Genomic DNA, 24113 nt, shown 5'->3' with positions numbered 1-24113 from the left:
GCGCCGTTAGAAGCATAAAACACATAGAAATATTTTTTAAGGCATAATACGAGCTAAGCCAGCTTTTGGCTGTCAGTATGTCGGTTGAAGCATGTAGGTATGCAGCCTTAATGCGGCCATAACATATTTAAAAACAAAAATACCGCTGCCGAGGGTCAGTGAACTGTCTATTAAAGACACGACAAACGTAAAATAGTTATATTTTTTATTGACAAAACACCCTTTCCCAAATAAGTAAAAAAAACATAGATACCGTAATCATATATTCAATTATATCATGCATACAATCAGTTAAAAAGAAATAGCACACACACCCTACATGAAACAATTAAATTTTAAAGTTTTCCATCGGACATCATTTAAAACTGAGGTTTTATTAAATTTCCAAACAAAAACCAGTTCTGATATTCAACCAAAACGTTTTAAAAGTTGATGAAGAAGATATGAAAAGATCAAAATTAACACAGCGCAAACTGGAATATATATATATATCATTGATCGGTTCCCAATTTTTTCGTATAATTGTATGGAAGATAAGAAATGTAATATAGAGTATTCAAAATTCCTTGCGTCGACATTAGGAACTCTAAATGCGATATAGAAGAAAAGATACAGTAAATAAGAGCATTTTTTGAGGTTATTTGTCGCAACGTGCCAAAAGAATTGTCCTAAATGTTTTAGAAGGACAGATTAAGGTCGACAGGGGCACTTTTAAAGAATGGGAACGTTAAGATGGTTTTTGTTCTTATCTATGCTCTAATCTTGGAGTTTAAAAAATTCAGATTAAGATAGTCATTAGGAGAGGGAGGAAGCTGGACTACTTCTCAATCACCATCAGTCGGAGAACTACTGTTAACTCGGCATTTAAAAAGTTGATAAATACGATTTAATGTGAATTTAAGGAAGGATTCTGCTGCAATCAAAAGATCGATTGCGGAAATTGAGGCGGGGAAGTTAGCCTGACGACCGACCAGCCTTCCAGCCTTCACCTTGGCCCTTGAAGGCGACCAGTCGGAGGACTTGACCTGAACGAGACGACACCCCTTGACAATTGCAAGAGGGTTCGCGGCTGCCCACGCAACGGCGGGAAGAAAAGATTCCACGGGTGGCACACGGAAAGTTCCGCCCCTTGATTGGGACAGGAACAAGAAAGGTCTTGTGCAATCCCCGAGGGACTCTGAGATAATTAAAAGGGAGGAATTCGACCCTTGCAATGCCGGGAAGATCATCATCTGGAAAGAGGACGAGAAAAATTCGTCCTTTCTTCAGGAAAAATCTTCCAATTCCTCCAAAGAATACGTAAAAATGTTTCCTTGACAATATTGGGGTTGATTTATCAATGTTTTTTTTATAAGGCTTGGGTCATTTAAAATAAAAAGGACGTTTTTTTTAAAGAGAGGAAATTCGGATTAGTACCTACTGTTATCCATATTTCTCATAAATATAGCCATGACCAGACACGTTGCCGGCGGGCGAGGGGTGGGGGGAGGATGAATTCAGCCCAACCGAATTTTTTTCCCTTGCGGCAACTACCCACAATACCTCTGCTGAGGAGACCACTGGCCCAGAGGCGCATATCCTCTTTTACTGCATAATATTTAGGTTACATTCTATAACGCCAGCCAACAACAAAAACTGAATTCAACTTTCAGCACACTAGTTATTCAAAAATTCTAAGATTGGTTTGACGCAGCTCTCCATTCCTCAATCATATCCGCTAGCCTTTTTATGGTGACATATTTCTTCGCTTTTGCATCTTTTATAGCCTGTCCTTTGTAACTCATTCGGGGCCGTCCCATGCCCTTCTTCCCTTCCACCTGTCCTTCTGCGATTGTCTTCATCACGCAATCGTGCCTCAAAATGTGGCCAACTAATTTGTCCCGTCTTCTGCTTATGGTTTTTAGAAGATTTTTCATTTTTCTCAATCTTCTAAGTGCTTCCTCATTTCTTACTTGGTCGATCCAATTTATCTTCACCATTCTTCCGTAGCACCACATTTCGAATTCTTCCACTTTTGACTTCTCTGCTGCCTATGCATACGAAATACACCGTTAATTTAGTGAAATGTTTGGTTTTCCGATGCGTGCGAAATGACAATAAAATATCAGTATACAAAATCCACATCTTACAGCGAAATAATGGCTGCGCGCCTGGCCATAACGACGATTAAAAATGTGTCGAAACAATCGAAAGACTTGTTTTTATGTCATGTGAATTAATCCACGAAAATATATAATAATAAATTAATTGCATCGATGGCGCCGATAACTTGGATGATAAGTGTTGGGATAGATAATGGAGGGGTTAAAGAGTCAAGGCACGAAGCCGCCTCGCATTTCCATGCCACTCATATCCTCGCCATCTACTTCCTAAAGAGAAGAAACAGAGTTACAATAAGCCCCGGCCCTATATGCAGATTAATTCTAAGGAATAAAATTACTAATGAGTTCATTTTAAGGTAGTTGGCTGAGACTTTATTCTCTAATAATCAAATCATAAGTAACTTCTATCGGACCGTTGAAGGTAGGACGCTGAAATGAAAACGATTGGATGAAATGCAACCCTAGATCCCAGAGGGGGAGTAACTGAGGAGGGGGTCTGGGCCCCCTCATCAGTGAGGAAACTAGAGGAAAAGGATTTGAACCTTCGGAAAGCCTTGGACCCGGCTGGAAACCCGAGAACTCTTCCTCCAGTCCATTCGCCGGGAAAACCTTAGGTCCTTCACTACTTCATTGTGATGCACTCATTTATTACGACTATATGACACTAATAAAAGTTTTCCATTGAGACAAGGCAATTTATTTGTAATTAAAATAATTTATTGCATTAATTCTGTCATCAAACTGATTGAAGAACATGCCACTAATACACACATGAGTAAATCATAGATGTTTGGGATGCCGTTTGGTGAGAATAATGCCAGTGTTGCCTTCGGAAAATTGCTTCCTCGACTCTTACCACGATAGTTACGAAGGGGGCGTGGAGTAATGAAGGAAGCGGGGCCAATTAGCTGATCGTGAGGAGTGCGGCCCGTGAGCTTCCGGCGCGGCGTTTGCGGCAATGCACACACGGCCGTATTCCACATTAAAAGATGTCATACCTGTAAAACAGTCGCTTGGACGCAAAAAAGGAGCGAATTTTGGCTCAAGAGACCTATAATTTTTCGTTTTACGTCGAGCCGAATATACTCCCTTGTAGATTTGAAAATAATAATCGTTATTGCATTTAGTGATCCTGAGCGACCTAAAAACATTTAATAATTACCGTAATAATTTTATAAAATTGATTTTACTCCCCATTAATTATTTTAGAACATTGGAATCGAAAACTCAAGAAAAATATAAAAAAAACAAACCACACCTTAATGTTTATGAGCTAAGAAATACATAGCCGTGAAAATATTAACTGATAGGCACATTGAATTGAGAGCAACGTAAAACCAATCTTAGAGATGTTGACCAGAGGTAATGAGATATTAAACAGCCATAAAATAAGGGAGCATTTATATTAATTTGATAATTAGTTTTGTTGCTGGATCCAGCGTGACTTAATGTTATTGACTTCCCCTCATATTCGTCTTCATTTCTCCCAACCCCTTATCCACAACAAATATATCTTTCGCCATTGCAAGCGTTCTGTAACTCCATACACTGTAATCATTGTGCCGCATAAATGGCCGAGAGACTGTTGATGATATAAGCGAAGATACCCAGCAACGTTAGAACCCATAAATGCCATTACGGGATCATCATGAATTCTGCCGGTGAGTTATTTTTTAAAGTAGATTCCTTCCGAGTCCAGATCCAATTACCTGAGGCGTTAATGAGCTGCTGGCAAGACAATTCAAAGGCTTTCCTCGGGTTATTCGGAGGTAGGTGAGTTAGCGAAATGAGACACCTTTGCAGGAAACAGGATATGGCATTCCTTCCGGTCACGCTATCCTTACATTCCTCTGAAGCTGGAAGTAATTTGAGTCGACCAAGAGAGTTTCCGAAATTAACGAAATAAAAATAGCAAAATGATAAATATAGAAGAGATTGGAGGAATTCCGGAGGTTCCGTGAGCACGTCCTGCGATGTTTTTTATTTGGAAAACACGCGTCGCAAAAATAAAAATATGTGCCCACAGTTGCGTCTTCTTTCGACACTCTTTTTCCGTATCCTCTGTTGGGGAATTCCTCGTGGCAATGAAATCGCTCCCCATCTTGCATGACATGTAGCATGATGTGGTGGAAGTTGTTAATACTATTAAAATATAAGGCTCAGTAATATTTCCACTGAATTTACTCTCACCCTGAAACCTTTCTCCCCACCCTCTTCCTCTACAGAGACCATAAAAAACGACCCTTTCTCCCTGAACCTTGAACACTCCCACTTCCCGACACCTAAATCCTATCCTTTCTCTTGCCTTCAGCAGTAGTATATATTCAAGGAAGAACTAGGCTACACATGAGGCACTTGAAAATGCTGTTGTTGTGACAAAAAACGGGTCGAGGGAAAATAAATTCAGTGGAATTATTGCAGTGTCTAATTGAACTCATTTAATCCCACCAATTATTAAAGGAGGTTGAAATGGAAAATCCGAGAAAAATAAAAAAACAAGCCGTATCAGACACTTGCTTTCAGCCAGTGTAATCAAATACGAGTTGACTACCTATCTATGTAGTATGGGATAAGGCGAAAAAAAATTATCTTGCATGTATGGATTTAAAACATATTTTTTTTTAAGCGTAAGCGGCTAAACAACTACTTACTGTCTGTAAAAAAAGGCAAGACACCCACGTTTGAGGACCTCTATCGTCTAAACGAGTAAATCAATTTCAATGCAACAAAAAGCATACGAAATAAAATTTATTTCTACGTTGGATCCTTTACTTTAAAAAATTCCTTCTCATAGTATTTCCTGTAAGTACTTAATTATTTCTAAAAAAGTACCCGGTTTTTGCGCGTAACATCAAGTTGCCCAACTTTTAGCGCTTGGTATTACCGTAGATTTTGTTCCAATAAGTTGGAAATTTTTATATAAGAAAGCCAGATCTATTGTTGACAATTTGCAGAAAGCAAATTGTTGATGCCACGAAAATTGATGGAGATGTTGTAAATAAAGAAAATCTCTGCTAACTTCGAAACCAACGCGTCAATTGAAAATTTATTGGTAATGTTGTGTGCCGTATAATGTAAGTAATGCAAGTACGTAGATCATACACGTTAAATGTTAGCAGTAGGTATATTCAATATCGTTTCATATTTATTCATGTTTTGAGCTCTGGTTGTCGCTTTTGCCCTGTCTAGCGAGGCAGGCCAAAACAAAGCAACAGAAAAGAGTCTCTCAAAGCCGTGCGCAGTTTTCATATCGTCTAGTACCCTGGCGGTTTATTAATCATCCTCTGGTTGCTTCGGCTGAGTTGGTGGCAACCACGCGCCTCTTTTATTCCTCCCTCTCCCAAGACGGATCTGCCGGTATGCGTGTAGAAACATTTAGATAAATATTAAGCGATATTGACTTTATTAGCGATATTTAATGCAAATGTTTTAAATACTAGTCTTCAATTCATCGTGCAGCATTCATCAGTACCAATCAATTTTAAATTGATCCATTTTTTTTGAAGTCAGAAAAGATTTGCGTTGTTTACAACAAATCTATAAATGTTCGTGGTATAAATAATGTGTTTTCTCCAATTTGCCAACAATAGATCTGGATTTCTTATATAAAAATTTTTAACTTATTGTAACGAAAACTACGGTAGGTAATACCAAGCGCTAAAAGTTGGGTAACTTGATTTTACACGCAAACAATGGGTACTTTTCTTAGAAAAAATTAAGTACAGGAAATACTACGAAGAGGAATTTTTTAAAAGTAAATGATTCAACATAGAAATAAATTCTCTCTCGTATGATTTTTATTGCATCGAAATTGATTGACTCGTTTGGACTATAGAGCCCCTCAAACTCGGTTCACTTGCTTTTTTTTTACAGACAGTAGATTCACGCAATCCTATCATTACTCAGAAGCTAAAGGTAATTTGAGCCGACGAATTCATAATAAAGAGATTCACAAATTAACAAAGCATACATAGAAAAACGATGCACAGAGGAAGAAGAGAAATTCCAAAAACCCTAAAATGCGGCATGCGGAAGAAACCTTTCTCACAGAAGTGGGTGTTTCAAATGAATTTTTGACTCCTGAATTCCAGAATGAAGCTCAAAAGATCGTGTGATCCACAATTATGGCGCAAATCATACACTCCGCCAATATCGATGATACCGACGTACCCAGCGAGAGGCAGAAACGCCCCCCCCCCCCCCGCCCCCTAGAAGAAAATCGCAAATGTCTTTAAGGAAAATAATATTCTTTCAAGCAAATAATATAAAAAACTAATAAAAAGCTACTACAGTTACCTTAAAGTGTTGGTTTCATTCACCATTTCCATGCTCCAAATCTTACCTACAACTTGAACAACCATGGCTTGCCCCCCCCCCCCCCCCCCTAGTTTTGATCCTGGGTACACATGATCCTTGATCGATGACACCCATGAAGAAGAACTTATAAAGAATCGGGTGACTGTTGAGTTTTCGTTTGAGATAGCTGATGCTTCGATGCCAACTAAACGTTTCACTGCTCACACTTGAAAATTTGTTTCTATATTCGTGTATATCATCCTAATGCAGGATAATCTTTTTTCATTCCATCCCATGCAACATAGATAGTCAACTCGCAGTTAACTATGCTGAATGGAAGCAAGTACAGAGAAATTCGAAATGTATAATGGAAAGAGTTAAATGTGCGACTATTGGCTGGGGAACTAACACTTACATTTTCGGAAACGTTTTTGTAACTTTGAAATGGACAAATGAACAATAATTCAAAATGTGGATTGAAATTTTTTTCAATTCAATCATTTTATGAGCTATAACTCACTTTTTCAAGAATGGACCTGCGTTTGTGGTATAAATAAATGAAAAGCAATTAATATATTCCAACGGAAGCGAAAACAGCGGGGATGCGGGACTATGGGAAATGACTTCCCTAAACATACCGAAGAGCTGGAGCTTACTACGTTTGCCAATGACTGGCTTTGATCATCAGGAAAAAGATATTATCACACGAGCCTTAGCTTTTTTTGCTCCACAAAGTGGCGTTTCGTTGCTATGTGTAGCAATGAATCTACAAAGTCACCTGAGAAGATTATCGCACAGTGTATCTGTGAGCCTAATTCACACAATCATTTTTCTTGAACAAATCCTGTCAGTGGCGGATCCAGGATAAGGAAAAGGGGGGCTAAGTGGGGTTAAAAATTCCAGCAGTTTCGGAAAAAATTACCATTCTATCTACTGCAAATTATTAATTCATCATTTTCTTTATCGCAAGGCCATTTGAGGCGCCCTTGATATTTACTACTTAAGTTGCCATTAAACTCAATGGCGTCGCCGCAAAATGTAATATTTGGTCTCGTTCACTGATTGGCTGCTGCTGCTATGACGTAAAAACGCGTTTAGTGATGGAAATGCGACGGTAACAAATGATGGAAATGGTGATCCCTATCATTGCTACTATCCCTGTAAATGATCATCACTCATCAATCACACATTCATTTGTTTCATCCCTCTAAGCGCTCACCCGAGTGATCGCTTTTCGGGAGGAAAAGTGATCGCTTGAGGCATCACTTCTTTTACCACACGGTCATTATTTCCGTCACTTTTTCCATCACTCCGCCCGTCATTTTTCGGCGTTCTCACAACAAGTCATTCAACATTCAAGTTTAAACATGTCGTTCCCACAATTGTCCAATGTTGCACTGCAATCGCTCTATGCGGCCATGCGTTCTGATTGGCCGATATGCGGTTACAGCGACGTGCCAAGTGATGGGAATCCTCATCGCTGGAGCCATCGGGAAAAACAATCGCGCGCGATAATCATTTTCGAGTGATCACTCTAAAATGAAAAAAATGAACGCGTGATTCAGGTCCGAGAGTCACCATGTGAGGTGTCATCGCCGCGATCCCTGAACTCGTACGTGAAAAATGATGCTGCGATTCAGAATTAAATCGTCTTGCTCACCGGAGGGTGATGTTGGCGAAGGGCGAGTTGGGCGCCACTTTGAAGTTGTGCAGCTCCGTCTGGAGTCGAGGCGAGAACTGCGTGGCGGAGAGCAGGTACTCGTCGCCCAGGGAGTCCCGCTGCACGAAGGAGGCGAACGGCGCCGGCGCCAGCAGACCGGCGCCCCCGAAGTAGTGCATGCCGTACAGTGCAGCGATGCTCAGGTTCTCGATGCAGCGAAGGATGTTCTTGTACGCAATCAGGAGCCTGAAAGGGAGGCTCAAAACAATAAGAGAAGGAGACACACGGAAATAGCTACGGAAAAGATAAACTTCCACCAGAAAGTATATATATACCTAACAAGAGAATTGAATGGAGAGCTATGTCAAACCAATCTTTGGATTGTTAACTAGTGATGAAGTACATAAAGTCATTCAAAATTGTACGCTTAAAACCTCCTAATTTTGGGTTCTACTTTATTCTTCCGTCTTCAGGAATAATTTTCGCTTACCAAAACGGAAATATGACGACACTAGTCGATGAATTAATCGACAATGCGGACGAATACAAAGATATATAAACTATATAGTTGCCTAAATGTTTAGATACATATATGTATAAGGAATGCCATTGAATTACCTAGTGAAATATAAAATCAAAACACAAATGTCAGAGTGACTACCGCCACTTACCCAAGTATAAGTCCAACTAATGGAGTCACCAAGTAGCCGTGAGGATACTTGAGTATCTATATGGGTACTGATTACTCTGGCTACTCGAATAACAGATATTATTCAGAGCGAAATAAGTAACAAATACTTAGAACCCCACTATATTTCCAGGCCTAACAGAAACGATGCATTATAGAGACATATTCTACCGTAAAGGAAGCAGTTTTTCCTCCGAACGATAACGGACTTAAACTTAGGCGGGACTTATTAGTGAAATAACTCCAACACGCACCATATTTTCTTTTTTTTGCTGACGACTAGTGGCCTTGCATCTCCCACCATTCGCCTTCTGAGGCGGCTTGCACATGTAGATGAATAACTGAACAAGAGCACATTTGGCCCTGTCCTAGCCTGTAGTGCGTTTATTTGGAGTAAATTGAGGCTCAATACCCCTTGTCCCTCCCTCTTGGAATCTCCTCCGTCAATTAACCAATGACGAGACGGAAGGCGAAAATACAGACGGGAAAACAGGATTGATGCAAGTGCGTCCTACAATTCACTAAAAACGCTTAAGAAAGTCAGCGGGGAAACACAGAATAATTGTCAACGTTAAAAACAGATAAAAAATTATCCTAACTATTGAGAAAATCAATTAAGAGATCGATATTATGACTTGAGGGAAATTATTTAGAATAGGACAACTATAAAAATGTTTTTAACTCCGATGCAACACCAACCCATATCCAAAGCGTGTGGCATCGTTAGGCTCATGGTAAAGACAAGTGGCAATGGAAATATTGAAAAACAAATGCGTAGAAAAATTATTATAAAAGCGGATAAGTATTACATTTTTAAGCATCTCTGCTTCGAAAAATGCAGAATAATATATAACGAACACATCAAAAGTTTAAGTTCAGTGACTTCCCGAATGTAAATGATGAAAATGCCAGCAATGTAATTTTACTGCTACATATTTACCCCTCCCCTGCCTCGTTCGATTCCCTGCCATGCACAATACTTCCCCAACCCTTCTTTCCATTCACATTTCGACGCGGGCGGCGCATAAGCAGATGGAAATAGCACGGGCGATGCGTCTGCGTATGGAAATGCGAGCTGCATCGTAAATGAGAGAGCTGTTCCCAGCAGAGGACGAGCTCCTAGGTGGATGCGCACGCATCAAGAAAAAAGGTTGCTCGGGTTTCCGGAAGCATTCTTTAAGGACCGAGAGGGAAATGAGTGCTTTGCATGATGGGCGAGGAGAGGAAACTAATAGATAAGATACTGAGGAGACAGACTGTTTTGTAAAGCATAGCGAGCTAGGTGTGTGAGACTGAAGATAAAAGTAGGTGGGTAAAAACTTGTGCAGGTAGTACAATTCAACCATTTGGGCAGCACATTAGAGAAAAATGGATACATCAGTAAGGACTGGGTAAAGCTAACGGAGATTATTAAGAAGATAGGCGTAGATTGGAGGGATAAGCGACTGATTCGTAATCTGTATATGGTCCAGACTGCGCAAGTTAGGGTGACGGGTGCAGAATCTGGGCCGAAGATGGGCCGATAAGGTTTTCCTTTGTCGCCGCTGCTTTTTAACGTTTAAGCTGAGGAGATGGTGAGAGAATTGTGGGATGCATTAGAAGCTGGAGTAAAAGTGGGAGGAAAGATGCTTAAATCATTGAGGCTCGCGAATGATCAGTCGTTGATTAGTCACTATGAGAGGGGGATGCAGGCTCTAGTGGATGCGTTTGACAAGCGCTGCGGGGAGTATTGCATGAAGATTAATCACAGGAAGACAAAGGTTAGACGATTTTGTAAAGCATCACAAGCTGGGAAACTGAGATTCAAAGTAAAAGTTGGTGGGGAAAACATTGAGAAGGTTGAGCAATTCAAACATTTGGGCAGCACATTGGAGGAAAACAAACACATCAGTTAGGACATCAGGAAGAGAATTGCGTTAGCAAAGGAGGCGTTCATGAGCAGGAAGGAGCTTATGAGAGGATCACGATATGTAAGAGTTTAAAGAAAAGGCTAGTGAAGAGTTTGATTTGGAGTGTAGCTCTCTACGGTGCGGAAACGGGGACACTTAGGAAGGAGGACGAGAGAAGACTGGATGCGTTCGAGATGTGGGTGTGGAGAAGAATGGAGAAGGTCAAGTAGACGGAGAGGAGGAAGAACGACAAGGTGCAAGATTATGGTGGGTTAGGAGAGGCAGCTTCTAGATGAGATGCGTAGGAGACAGGAGGTACGGACGGAAGCGAGTACTTAGCGGCGAAGGGATGTTGAAAAAAGTTTTAGAGGGTAGAATGTTGGGTAAGCGGAGAAGTGGAAGGAATAGAATAGGATTAATAGATATAATGAAAGGGAATAGGCCCTATTGTGAATTTAAGAGAGAAACTCAAGAGGTAGAGAGACAGAGATGATAGACAAAGTGCTAAATGTAAACTTGCCTTAAACATCGCAAAATGTTCTCGGGATCACCACCGGGTCAGGAACTGCATAACTGCCGACGTTTCTACGACCGAGAACATTTTACGAAGTCTATTCGCCGGGAAAGTACTAAATCTTTCTGCCTCAAACAATTTTATCTAAAAGTTCTACCAGTTAAGGTAGTTTTAAATGGAATGGCTTGCAGATTCCCCCTCCTTATCTTCCCTCCCAACTTGGACTTCCCTTTTCAATTCATAACAAGGCCTTCTCCAATCACCTCTTTCCTATTCATGAACGCTCCATTTGCTAACGCTATTTTTTTCCCGATGTACTTATTAGCTGTTTATGTATGTGATTCGATGTTTCCGTTTTCCTCTAATTTTCTGTCCATGTAGTTCAACTTCTCCAGTTTCTGGCCATATTCTTCTATCTTAAGCCCTAAATTCCATATATTCAGTCACTGAGCAAGGGCATACCCAGCGAGGGGCAGGGGGAGGCCCCTCCCCCCTAGAAGCAAAAATCGCAAAAGTCTCTAAGCAAAGCAGTACTGAATTGAAACGAAAGTATTCAACAAATTTTCTTTAAACCAACGAAAAATGAGTATAAGATATGTAACTAAAATAAAACTATATTTTCAAGGAAATAATCTGATAAACTAATAAACCGCTGAAATAATTTTCTTAAAATGTTGGTTTCATTCACCTTTTCTATGCTAAAATGTCACAACTTGGCTTGCAACCCCTTGACCAGGGGTCTCTAAAATACGGCCCGCGCACTCGTTTCAAGTAGCGCGCGATTCTCGCTCATTTAACTCTGTGAGACGCCGCTAGGAGCATTGCAGCGCTGTACTGCACGTCAAAGTCGCTTTCAACTGTTCGTAAATAAGGAATACGCCACCGGATTATTCAGTAGACGTTAATATCGAATACTTCAGTCATCGGCAAATTTGCTATCCGGGCAGCGGAGCTTGGATTCGGAACTTGGAATGTGGCCCTCGTGGCCTAGTAAATATGAGACTCCTTCCCCAGACCATGGCTTGCCCCCCTATGTATGATCCTGGGTACGCCCTTGTCACTGTGTCAGTACACGTTGCTTTATAGTGCGAGAGGCCATGTAATGTTGCAGGGAGGCGATGCATGACTTACTTCCAAGTGCTCGTGGCGGATGACATGTCTCTTATCGTCCCGGCGAGATGCTCCATCACCATGGAGATGATCACTCCGTAATCCTCCAGCTCCCACACCTCGTGGTACGAATGTGCACGCTTGTCTCCCATCCTAGAAGCGCGAGAAGGAAATATTCACAATATTCTACCAAGCAATCGATTGGCTATCACTAAAATCTTATACTTGGTAACCATGAAAATACTAAATACTGACTAAAAGAAAACTAAGATAATTGTATGCAGCAAAAGAGAGGAGATCAGGACAAACAACCAACTAGGAATACAAAAGCTTGAAGAGATGAAAAGCTTCTGTTACCTAGGTAGCCGAATGACCACTCATCTTCGTAAAATTATAATTATTGACGCTGACCAGCAGTTGTTGACTGAAGGCACGAAATCGTTCTAGTCTGATGAAGTTATTAATCAAAGGGAGTAATGTCAATAGGGAACATTAAGATGTTAAACATTCTATCTTGTCAGCCGGTATAAATCTGATATCTTTATACAACAATTACGTTTAAGACTTGTAGGGAAATGTATAGATATTGTTGGTTTTCCCGGAGGATCTGTGAAAGTGCACGCCTAACCGTAGACCTATTTAGACGTAACTTTACCCGCAAGCCATAAATTTTACGATAACGAGCATAGTCAACATCAAGGACGCCTCCAAAGACTGTATTATAAAGAAAGTGACGGCTTGAGCAATCATTTTCTCTGTCGTTGAAAAGCTTGGTTGAAAGGATCACAGGACAAGAAAAATGATCGCAAGATTGAGGCTCTACTTCCTGTCCATTCCTTCCTTGTATTTATTGCACTTGTTTACTTAGTAAAGGTAGTATAAAATAAAGATTGTTATTAATATTAATTAAAACGAGGCTACGGAGATAGAGCGTCCGTAACAAATAATGCCTGATAATTTTTAACATATTGGAATTACAATTATTCATATTTCTACAACTTGGTAATGAAGCAGGTTTCAATAATGATATAAAGGTTTCAGGTACCATGCAGTTCCATCTGAAAACTAATAGAGCCGAAATAGCAGAGATTATGAGAGCCGAAAGCAAAAGCATGCTGGATCGAATATGAAAAAGAATATGGGATAGCAATGAGCTCACATTTACTTACGTGGGCTCCAAGATGGCGCTACGCTTGGCACTGAAACGAGAAAAGAAAAAACGAACGTCGTCACAAAAGATATCCCTCCTTGAATAGCGACGGCAAGAGCAGAAAAATCATTCCGCGATAAAAATGTTTTTTGTTTTGGTTTTTTAAAGGCATTTAGTACCTGATATTGGCGAGGTGGTGCTCTATTTCGACATTTTTCATCAGGAATGTACTTTTGAATTCCATCAAGGCACGCTGGATCGCAAGCTCAGTGTTTCTGAAGGTGGCATGGAGGGAGGACCTGTAACGGAAAAAAAGACAACGTGATCACTGAGGCATCAAGTGGGAACTCCATGACTTCTTCAGATTATATTATCCGGAACGCTACCACAAACTTCCAGGCAGTTTCACTCAACACATTTTCTATAGCTTCGGCCTTAGCTTCCAGGAATTTTACTCATTATTTTAAAATAATAAGATTCATTTCTTTTCCACATAGATTAATCACATACGAGGGAGAATCAAGCGAAAAGCTTATAAGTTGTATACCATTGTAAAAAGTAGTTGCGTTACCACATTTTACACTTCATCATAAACAAGGGACGCACGATGGGCTGAAATCGAAAAAAGTTAGCGTAAAATCAAAATTTCGACTCTTTAATTTCGAACCGCGAATGAAATATCCAGATACTAAAAAGTCCGGGGCATGCAAAACTGAATTATTTTTTTTTCTAGACAAAACTTTTTATTTTTACAGCCCTTCAATAACCGATAAAAATTTATGACATCTGGAGCTCGAGACATTACGAAATATTTAAAAGATCTTCCCCATGCAATGGAATTGAATTATTATTTTGGTTTTATGAAGGATATGAATTGGTAGTGTCATATTTTTAGATTTCCAACTAATTTAAAGAGATAAAATATAGTGAGGTTAACCCTTTTTAATCAATTAATTGTTTGCTTAAAGTGTCACTGTTTTTCACTAGTATTTGACCTGCAGATAGAATAAAAGTTGCTAACGCCGCTTGCTGCGAAGTCCAGACGTCAGTGATAAATTGACAAATATGGACTAAATATCAGAAAAATTAATTTTAAATATATAGGTTCCTGAAATAAAGACTGAGGTCGGGGCTTATAATATCTGGTGAACGCTAACCATAACATAATACAGCCTTCAATTTTACCAAGAGGTGGTTAAAAGTTCCTGTTAGCTTCTGTAAAGATCAGACATCATGTTAACCATAACTTTCGGCCAACGCTAGGCAAAGTGGATGTTTGTACCATCTCATGGTAAGCGATAACCAGACGTTAATAAACCGGCTATAAATGTGTTGCCGTTGGTAAAACCCACCTTTGAGTGCCCGTGATGAGACTCATGGCCATTTCTCCTCTCTCGGCTTGCAGCGCAGACAACAGCTTCGTACCCTCCACCGTAATCCCAACCTGAGCAGAAGAGAAACACTATTAATAGTCGCATCATGACAACTTACGACTGCTTTTGTACAACCTCCGATCGCTCAACAAAATCCCCATACAAGCGACAGACTACCAGGAGGGGGCAACTTTGTGTGTAGAGGAAAACTCAGCAAAAAAGTTTTGTTTTTCCATGACAACGCTCGTCTACACACGGCCTATCGAACCCAAGAGCTCTTGGATGGTTTTGGATGGGAAGTTTTCAATCATCCGCCGTACAGCCCGGATTTGGCGCCTAGGGAATAAAACCTGTTTCCAAGCGATGAAGAATTGTTTAGCTACGCAACGATTTGATACTGACGCCAAACTGCATGCCGGTATACCTAAAAAAAAGTGCTTGAACTCGCTGGCGGCAGATTTCTGCATAGTAGGCATTAAAAAGCTTGTGCCACGTCATAATAAATGTCTAAATTTCAACGGCGATTATGGATAAAAATACTCAATGAGTTTAACTTTAAAATGTAGTATATGATAAAAATTGTTATTTTCACTTCATTTATTTTACATTCCAAAACGTCTGTTACTTTCTGGAGAACCTTTTGAATATAGATACCATCAGTGAAAGTTTCAGTAACCTGATGTCAATGACGTTTAACGAACCAAAACCTCAGCTACGCTTTTGTTGCCGCATTAAAAGATCAAATGTATATGAGATGACAACTTCTTTGTAAATTCGTGTTGCATGATGAAAACTAAAGGCTCTTTTGAACGGCTTAAACATCTAGCATTGAGGCCGTACTCTAATTACAGCCTCAACTGCTCAACGAAAGATTCTTTACGCAGCTTTCAGTGAGATTAAATGAAGAGCGTGTTAGAACTTCAACTTGCATGATAAGGCAGGCGGGTGGGACGCTCATAAGGCGCCCGGCGAAACCTCTTATTTCCTTGTCTGTCCCTTTTTTAATTATACTTCATCATATTCCAGAAGTAGACGTGGGAATTAAGGGATACTCTCCAGCAATTCGTTCTTTCCCTGCTTAACAACGCGAAATAGTGACAGAATTCGTTCCCAAAACACAGATAGTGCCTTCTTAACACTTTCATAAGCACATTTCATTTTATAAGGCTGGAAAAACGGGATTGAGGTCAAAGAGGGCACGTAGTATTAGACACATACTTTAAGGTGCATAGAGAAACTTTAATTTAAGATCCTATACAAGCTGCTGAATTTCAAATCTATTATCTTAGTAAAAAAATCATTGTGTACCCATTTTCCACTCCAGTAGGCAAAGAAAAACAAGGAAGAAAGAATTTTTTTAATTCCACTAAAAAACATGTCCCACTAGTTTCAGGATATAAATAGGACGGTAAGGGTACCGGCGCAGTAGTTAAATACCGAGGACAAAATTAATTATAATTGTATCTTAACTAAATATTATTTAGGAGAGTAGACAATTTAATTTTATTCTGTAAATTCTTCCCTTCCTTTAACAAATGGCCTTGCCATACTCGCCAAGATCAAATATTTCGCTGTGTTTGAGAAAATTTATAGGAGTGAGTGAATTTTTCACCAAATTAAGCCCTTTTTACGGTAACTTAACTTGGCGCAATTTTGCTTTTTATAAACCTGATCTATTAATATTTTTTATATATTACCACATCACGCCGTGAAACGGTTTTTAGATGACTCACAATAGTTTTGATGTCTCCGGATACACAAATCCACGTTATTATCGTTGCTACTGCTTTAATTCTAGAGAAATTCGAGTCTTCCTAAACCAATGACTGTGCTAAGGCTAAATAAAAAATGAGCATCTAATTTCCAATAGAACCCATTCTACCGAATTGTTCATTGAGATACAATTATTGAATCTTAATTGTGGTACACTTTTTAATTTAATTAGGTTAATAAGTTGAAACTGTGTTGAGTAAATATGGCATAGAAATACATTTCGTCGAAAGAATAGGACTAACGCCGAAATAATAACGCCGGACTTGGCAGGTTCGAGCATCGGCGCGAGGTGGCGCCATTTGGGGTGGACGCGCTCACTCTTAGGGCCGTATCTCGGGAACCACAAGTCACAATAGGGTAGTTTCCTTCATCAAAGAAAACGAAAGGCATTGATTGCGATTCGTTACCCACCATTATTGTATTCATAATATACAAATTATTTGGTTTTAGAAATCCCAGTTAAGACGAATGGCAATGGTCAATTTTAACTGCATTTGAAAAAGGCCAGATTGGCGCCCATGCGGTGCCACTCCACGTGACTTCACAGGGACCTAGTTTCTAAACGAGAGGATAGGAGTGTTACATCGTCTGAGATTACCAATGAGTCACAGAGCTCAGGGAAACATGTCTTAACAATCACTTATTAAAATTGTCTAAGGTCGGAAAGGTTCCTTCGTTTGACAAGGTAGTAATAATCCATATTTAAGCCAAGCGCTACCTGCTAGCAGGGTACTCTGCTACCTGCTAGCAACCAGCGTCGTATCAGCGCTCAAGCCTCGCCTCAAGGTCACCTCATAGGGCGGCAGCGGGAACCAGAAATACGTCACACGGACTTTTCCCATCATTCCTACTTAGCCGTCGCGTTTGGGCGCGCTTGAAAATTTTCACTTTTCGTTTAATCGCGAAAAATAGATATCGTCATTCGAAAATCTAAGAGCGTGAAATGCGTACTCCAGGAGTAATAATCTTTCGATTTATGCAGTAAAAAAAATAATAGGAAACCACCCCATTGGATAATTTGGATATTGGGATAATAATAAGATATTTATATAAGATAAGATATTTATTTAACTGCATCATGTAAAATGTCCAATGTGTCGTTGGTTGTCAGAGAAAATCAGTTGAAAAATACCATCGCCTTCTTATCGCCATTCATGTCCGAAAAACAGCCAAAAATGCCAAAATTTCTCAACTTTGAATGCGATGCGGTACGTCTTCCCCTTATCCAATTGCAATAATATTTTACAGGATGTGTTTTTACGCCAATTGGCATAAAATTAGGGGGTACTCCGAAAGAAATTCGAAAAAGCGAGAAATAAGGGGCACCCTAATGAGGCAAGCGACCATTGAGACGACCACGACTACATAAAGATGGAAAGATGACGAGATCAGAAAGGAATAGAAGGGAAAAATGGGAGTAGAGGATGATGACTGGATGGAATATGCAAAGAGAAGGCGAGAGTCTTATGATCATTACAAAATATTTTCTCTCGGCACGGTCAGTCATTGAGAACATCATCGGTGATCAAAGTTTTCCTGAGAAATACTCCTTGCAAGTATCGCGGGGTTATGCGGAGTAGCTCGTGTTAAGGCCAAATTTTCTAACAGAGCAACATGAAAGATCTGAACGATGACCACAGGTATTCCCTTCTAAAAATTATTCCTCACTCCTGTGGCAGTGTAAAGCAAAGTTTTTTTTGGCCTCACCAACGACCCGCCACCACTCATCTCTGACTTCCCTCATTTCTATTTTTAAGTCTCCTAACATCCTTCATTACTTGGCAGTCACTCCAACGCAGTATTTCGAGAGGTTTTCTATCATTGGTTATTATGCTGGTGTTGACCCTACTCAATAATTGGCTCAGCTATCTTAAACGTTTGCTTTTTATTGTTGCAATAATATTCGCATCGCAATAAATATCTCTCAGTTCTCTATATTTCTCTGATTCTCCAAACTCCTACTTCATAAATAGGTCCAGATATTTTCTTTGTACATGTACCCTGAGCTGCGACGGATAGCGGAATTCCCTATCCGGCCCTGCGACAAATAGTGACGCCCCTGCATGAGAACCGGCCACACCGAAGATCTCCCTCCGAAGGAACAAAACAAGGCGGTCTCGTAATGGGATTTATGGCCTCCACATAGGAGTCTTTTCAAGGGAATAAGTCCATTGTGGAGTTGGAAACGAATCTGAAGAGCCCAGGAGTGACCAGATTCCAAATACCAATATAAGATTGGTATGAAGTACCACGTGAGAGAGTACACTGTTTTCAAAATTATGAGCTTTTTTTTCTTGAGACTTTGCTAGTGACCAAACTTCGCAGCTGTAGAGTATTATGGGTTGTAAGATAGTGTTATAGATCCTGGTTTTGGTCTTCGTATTGACAATATGTAATTTGCTGGTTAGCAGCTTATTTAGGCCACAGTATCATCCATCCTATGTTATAATTCTAAATACAATCTCATTTTCTTCTTTAATACAACTAACAATTTTTTCGCATTAATGTTTAAATTCGTGAGTGAAATTAAAACTATAGTCGAACACTTTTAATGGTGATGCTTCATTCACCGCTTCGCGACATATTTTCATAAGCTTACTGTGTTGCATCTTCATTTACTATCTAGGAATTATTGGCGGATGAAATTAGATAAAACAAAAAAGTGGCGATGAGGTATTAATTCTACGTGATGCAATGTGGACAGATTAATGATTTCCTAAATTATTTCTATAATATTCCACCAACCTAGGTAGTTTTCCATGGAGTATTTAATACGTATTCTTGCAGTCCCTCCATGGGGATTTTCCTCTTCATTTCACAGTAAGGCCTACTCCATTTAATTCCATCTGTATATCCTATTCTCTTACTTGCTCTCCCCCGTTTACCCGACATTCTACCTTCTAACACCGTTTTCAACATGCCCTCCCCGCTCAGTAGGTACTCGCTCCATCCATACCTTCTTCCTCCTCCTCATCTCATCTAGAAGCTGCGTCTCCCTACCCACCATGCAGAGCACTTCGTCGTTCCTCATTAGTCATCGTCAATAGATCTTAAGTCTCACATTCCTAGCCCGCGATGGTTTATGAAATCATTTCCTCTATGAAAGCGATTTTAAGCAGTTGGTTAGGCCTGACCTTCTGAGGTTTGAATTGGCCCAAAAGGACTGATGATTTTAATTAGCGGAGGCAAAGAGAATGAGGGCTTAGGGGAACCCTTCGAAGATACAACACACCGGGGCCGGGAACCAAGTCAGAGATTTACACGCCCGATCATCCGGGGAGGGGGAGGAGAGGAAGGAAAAAAGGAAAGAGGCGCCGCCGCGATAGGAGCCCGTCGACGCCTCTGGGGTAGGGAAAGGGTAGGAAGGGATGGGACGGGGAAAAACACTTCAAAGCTATAGTAGCGAAGAAGGCCCACTAAATAGCGAAACCAGGCAAAGCCATTAATGTGCCAGCGATTTTAGAGGATTATCCTATGAGGAAGAATAATCCAACGATCAAATCGCTAGATAATTAGCGGAGGCAAAGAGTATGAGGGTTCAAGGGAAACCCTTCAGGGATACAACACACCGGGGCCGGGAACCAAGCCAGTGGCTTGAACGTCCGATCACCCGGGGAGGGGGAGGAGAGGAAGGGAAAAGGAAAGAGGCGCCGCCGCGATAGGAGCCCGTCAACGCCCCTGGGGTAGGGATAGGTTCGGAAGGGATGGGACGGGGAAATAAACTTCAACGCTATAGTAGCGAAGAAGGCCCACTAAATAGCAAAACCAAGCAAAATAATTATTTAATAATAAAATTAGCGGAGAGTGTTGTGACCTGGTGTTCCATGTCCCTTGCGAGGAAGTGCAGTCGCAGTGCGCCGGCCATGGCGCAGCAGTTCTGCACGATGAGCGCCGCGATGGGGATGAAGGGCAGCGCCATCATGTGCAGCAAGTGCGCCCGCTTGTTCGACGCCATCTGAGGCTCGTCGGCCCCCAGCACCACACCCGTGCCGCTCTTCCTCTGCTTGGCGGGAGCTGCGGCCGCCGCGGCGGGGGAGGACGGTGGCTGCCGCGGCGGCGGCAGAAGCGAGGGAGATTTGCCACCGGCCTCCTGCACCACCAAAGCATCCTCCTCCTTACGGACACCCACAGGCCCTATAAACATCGCCATATATAAATCCAGATATCGTAAACAAACACGGGAAATACCGAGATTAAAAATGGTTAGGATGCATGATGATTATCCACAAAGCATCGAGAAGATCCCTCATCGTGTGCAGGTCTGTGGGTGAAAATACGTGTAAGGAAATTGGATAAAACTAGGTAATTTTTTAAATTTGAACTTGGTTTAACACTCTGTTTTCAAAATGTGTGACGTAATTCCTGAGAGGCTACGGAAGTATAATTAAATAATTACCAATTACCATCTAATATTGACTAATTTACTAGACTACTGCCATAGCAGTTAGTGAACAATGACGTGGCAAAGACCGAAAAAAGTCGAGGTAAATATAAATTTACGAGAGAAAATTTTAAAATTTTGCTTGACCTCTTCAGCAAAACCAAGATTTATAATATATATACATCGCAGCCCGATTGTCTTGACATAGAGTGATGCATTACTGCCCAGCTATCGATATTATTGGGAATATCGAAATCTAGCGATTATATCACGCGAGCGATACATCGTCGCCATGACTATACAGGTGGATCAAGATCCTGACCCGATATTGAGTCTCTTGAGGGTGGGTATTCGAAGTAAGGGACTTATGCAGCCAATAAGGAGCAGAGTAGACCGGAAGGAAAACATGATTGAGGCACCGCCTCAATTATGAGGACGACGACGCCTCCAGAGTAAGGTTTGGAAAGGAGGGAAGGGTGAGGAAATGTAGAATCCCCTCGCCGTTGTAAAGGTGAAGGGAGCTACCACAGGCCAATGAAGGAAGATTATTTTGTTCATTTAATTTCAAGTCCACTGTTTTTCTTTGCTGTATAATTACTCTACATTACTATTCTATTTCCCAAGTTCAATTAGAAGAGATGTTTGTTATTCAATAGCATACAAAGTATTGCTATTATTGTATTCTGAAGGTGATACCACCGACACGCCTCTTGGATCATCCAAAGCTTCAATCTGGTTTTGTATATATGTTATTTTAGAATGTTTAAGGAGCAATAGATATTATTATTAAGAGGAACGGAAAATTCCCCCGCCATTATTGAGGTGAGGCGAGCTACCACTAACGAATCCAGATTTAACATTTTCAGAGAAAAGGAATAACATAGCATAATAAAATTTATAGCAATAATACAGGAAAGAAAAACAATGGAATAGATGTTAAATTAATAAAAAAAACTTCCTTCGTTCGCCAGTGGTTGCTCGCGTCACCTCCACAACGGCGCGGGATACTGCCGTTCGACTTACTTCCTTCCTCCGTAATCCTTACATATATTAGTAGAGATGGTACACAGAATTTCGTCTGGATGCCATGACAATGCGCTACAATGACTGCTGTGTCTCACCCACCGGCAACGTCGTGTGCTGGGGGGGCGGGGGCGACGACCGGGTCCGCGGTTCCTCCGCCGCAGTCCTCGGCGCTGGCGTCCATCTTGAAGGAGAAGTCGTTGCTTCGTGGCCACAGACACTGGGGCAGGCGGAAGGAAAGGGCGGACAGCAGCGAAGGACGGGACTGCTAGCCACGGGAGAAGGGAGAATGTTAGTGAGACGAAGACATTGGCGATTTCCCAGAAACGTAAAATATATTAATCCCACCGGGCTCGATGGACAAATTCCTTCGCAAGTAAAAAAATGCAAGTCTGAGATAGAAAATGAATCTCTACTTTGAAACACAGAAAGCTCCTAAAAAACGAAGTAGCCCCTGTCTATTGCGCTCTTATGATTCTTGGTCATAATCATTAGCCTAAACTCGCTGTATTTACTGAAATATCAAGGTTTGTTCCAAGTTTGTTTTAACGAATTTGTTTGACCACTCCTAGGCCCATTTTTTTATTATTATGGTTTGGGACATTGCCCGTAGAATGTTGTAATCTACATAGAGTATCATTACTACATTTGAAAATGGGGAAACGGGAAACATCCCAAAAATTAACTCGCAAAAATGAGCATAAGTATTGTCAAACTAGTTCGTCAAAACAAACTTAGAACAAATCTTGATATTTCAATGAATACAGGGAGTTTAGGCAAATGATAACACCCGAGACTCGTAAGAGTGCAATGGAGAAGGATATGATTTAAAAATAATGGAATGATGTTTACTTGTCACCGTGGTGGTACTTAGCAACGGCGGGAGAGCGGAGTCTAGCTCCACGAGGCGACGACGCGGCCGATGGCGAAGAGAGAGCGCGAAGGAGGCGATGTGGAGGGAAAAAGGCAAGGTGTCGTCATGCATTCGAAGGCTGCTCGGGCGAGATGACGATAATAATAATTGGAAGTGATTTACCGGAGAAGGCAGGTTCTCACGGAAGCAAGAAAGGAATCCATTTCACCAGGAAGTGTGCGTGTGTTGCACGTGCGTTCATTCTTAAGGTCAAAATACGTCACGGACCGGCGCTCTATCCCATTCATCAAGCAACCGACTGCCCTTCCTCCTTTCCCGCTTCAACGTCCTTGCGGCGAATTTCAGCAGTCTCTTTCTTCCTCCTTCATATTTACTTCAGCCACTCTCTCCCCATTCACCCATAGAAATACAATCCTAAGGTTTGTATACTCTTGCCCTTCCTTTCCAAATATGTTTACACTAAAGAAGGATGGGTAAAGAATGAAAGAAATTAGGACGGCCACCAACCGAGGTAAAAAAAACCGTTTCAATCGCGATTTCCTTTAAAATGTAAAAAGCAACACATCGGTCTTGACCACGAAGATCGGGAAATGAATGTACATTGTACATACATTTCAATGCAACTCGTTGAAGTGCCAACGCTTTGTTATATAGTGAAAAATATCGACCTAGACTAAAATAAAATCGTAAATCAAGACTCGGAGACTCAATCCTCTAAGGAGAATAGACTAAAGAGCCGAATAAAAGCCTTCCTGTCATTCATAAAAGGAGTCACGGATGAAACATCCAGAATATCGCGAAAGCACCGAATGAAAATCGTGTTTAAACCACGAAATAAGAGACGTCGTCCAGAACGTCAAAGGAAGTAAAAATTGGTAAAAGAGGGAGAACACCAATTAAAATACGGCACATGCGACCAAGTGTATGTGGATGAATCTGGACGCTCAACGAGGACAAGGAGTACAGCGCGCGGTAATTCTATACGGCGCACAGTGGGCTGAAATCGAAAAAACCTGGACAATACCTCAAAATCGATTTTTTTGAGTGCGGAAATTGAAACTTAACACAATTGTTGCCAATGCATTAGTGCATTTTTTAACGCAAACAGTTTTTCATAGGTGAATCTTTTAAACAAATTACTTGGCCTCAAAGTTGAACAAATTTCGCAAAAATTGCCCACATTGAATTTTTTTCGAAATTAGCTCAGGGTGAACGCACACAAGGTACACGGGTCATAAAAAGGATATTTTTGCAACAACCTTGCTGGGGTAGACGGGCGA

The 24113-nt window shown here is 40.8% G+C and overlaps 1 protein-coding gene across 1 annotated transcript in view; it reads right to left on the bottom strand.

Annotated features, from left to right (window-relative positions):
• The window catches only part of LOC124158486 (receptor-type guanylate cyclase Gyc76C-like), a 63638-nt gene extending 41417 nt beyond the window's left edge, over positions 1-22221 (bottom strand). The window contains exons 1-7 of the mRNA XM_046533609.1: positions 22062-22221; positions 20370-20689; positions 14762-14853; positions 13589-13708; positions 13429-13458; positions 12281-12412; positions 8059-8304 (exon numbers count right to left, since the gene is read on the bottom strand). Of these exons, the coding sequence (XP_046389565.1) occupies positions 8059-8304; positions 12281-12412; positions 13429-13458; positions 13589-13708; positions 14762-14853; positions 20370-20689; positions 22062-22143 (1022 nt within the window). The 5' untranslated portion in view covers positions 22144-22221. The remainder of the gene's footprint in view (positions 1-8058; positions 8305-12280; positions 12413-13428; positions 13459-13588; positions 13709-14761; positions 14854-20369; positions 20690-22061) is intronic.
• Positions 22222-24113: the final 1892 nt, after the last annotated feature.

This window comes from Ischnura elegans, chromosome 5, assembly GCF_921293095.1.
Source record: "Ischnura elegans chromosome 5, ioIscEleg1.1, whole genome shotgun sequence".
Classification (NCBI taxonomy): Eukaryota; Metazoa; Arthropoda; class Insecta; order Odonata; family Coenagrionidae; genus Ischnura; species Ischnura elegans.
Note: the sequence above shows the minus strand (reverse complement) of the source record. Positions and strands in the feature narration are given on the sequence as shown.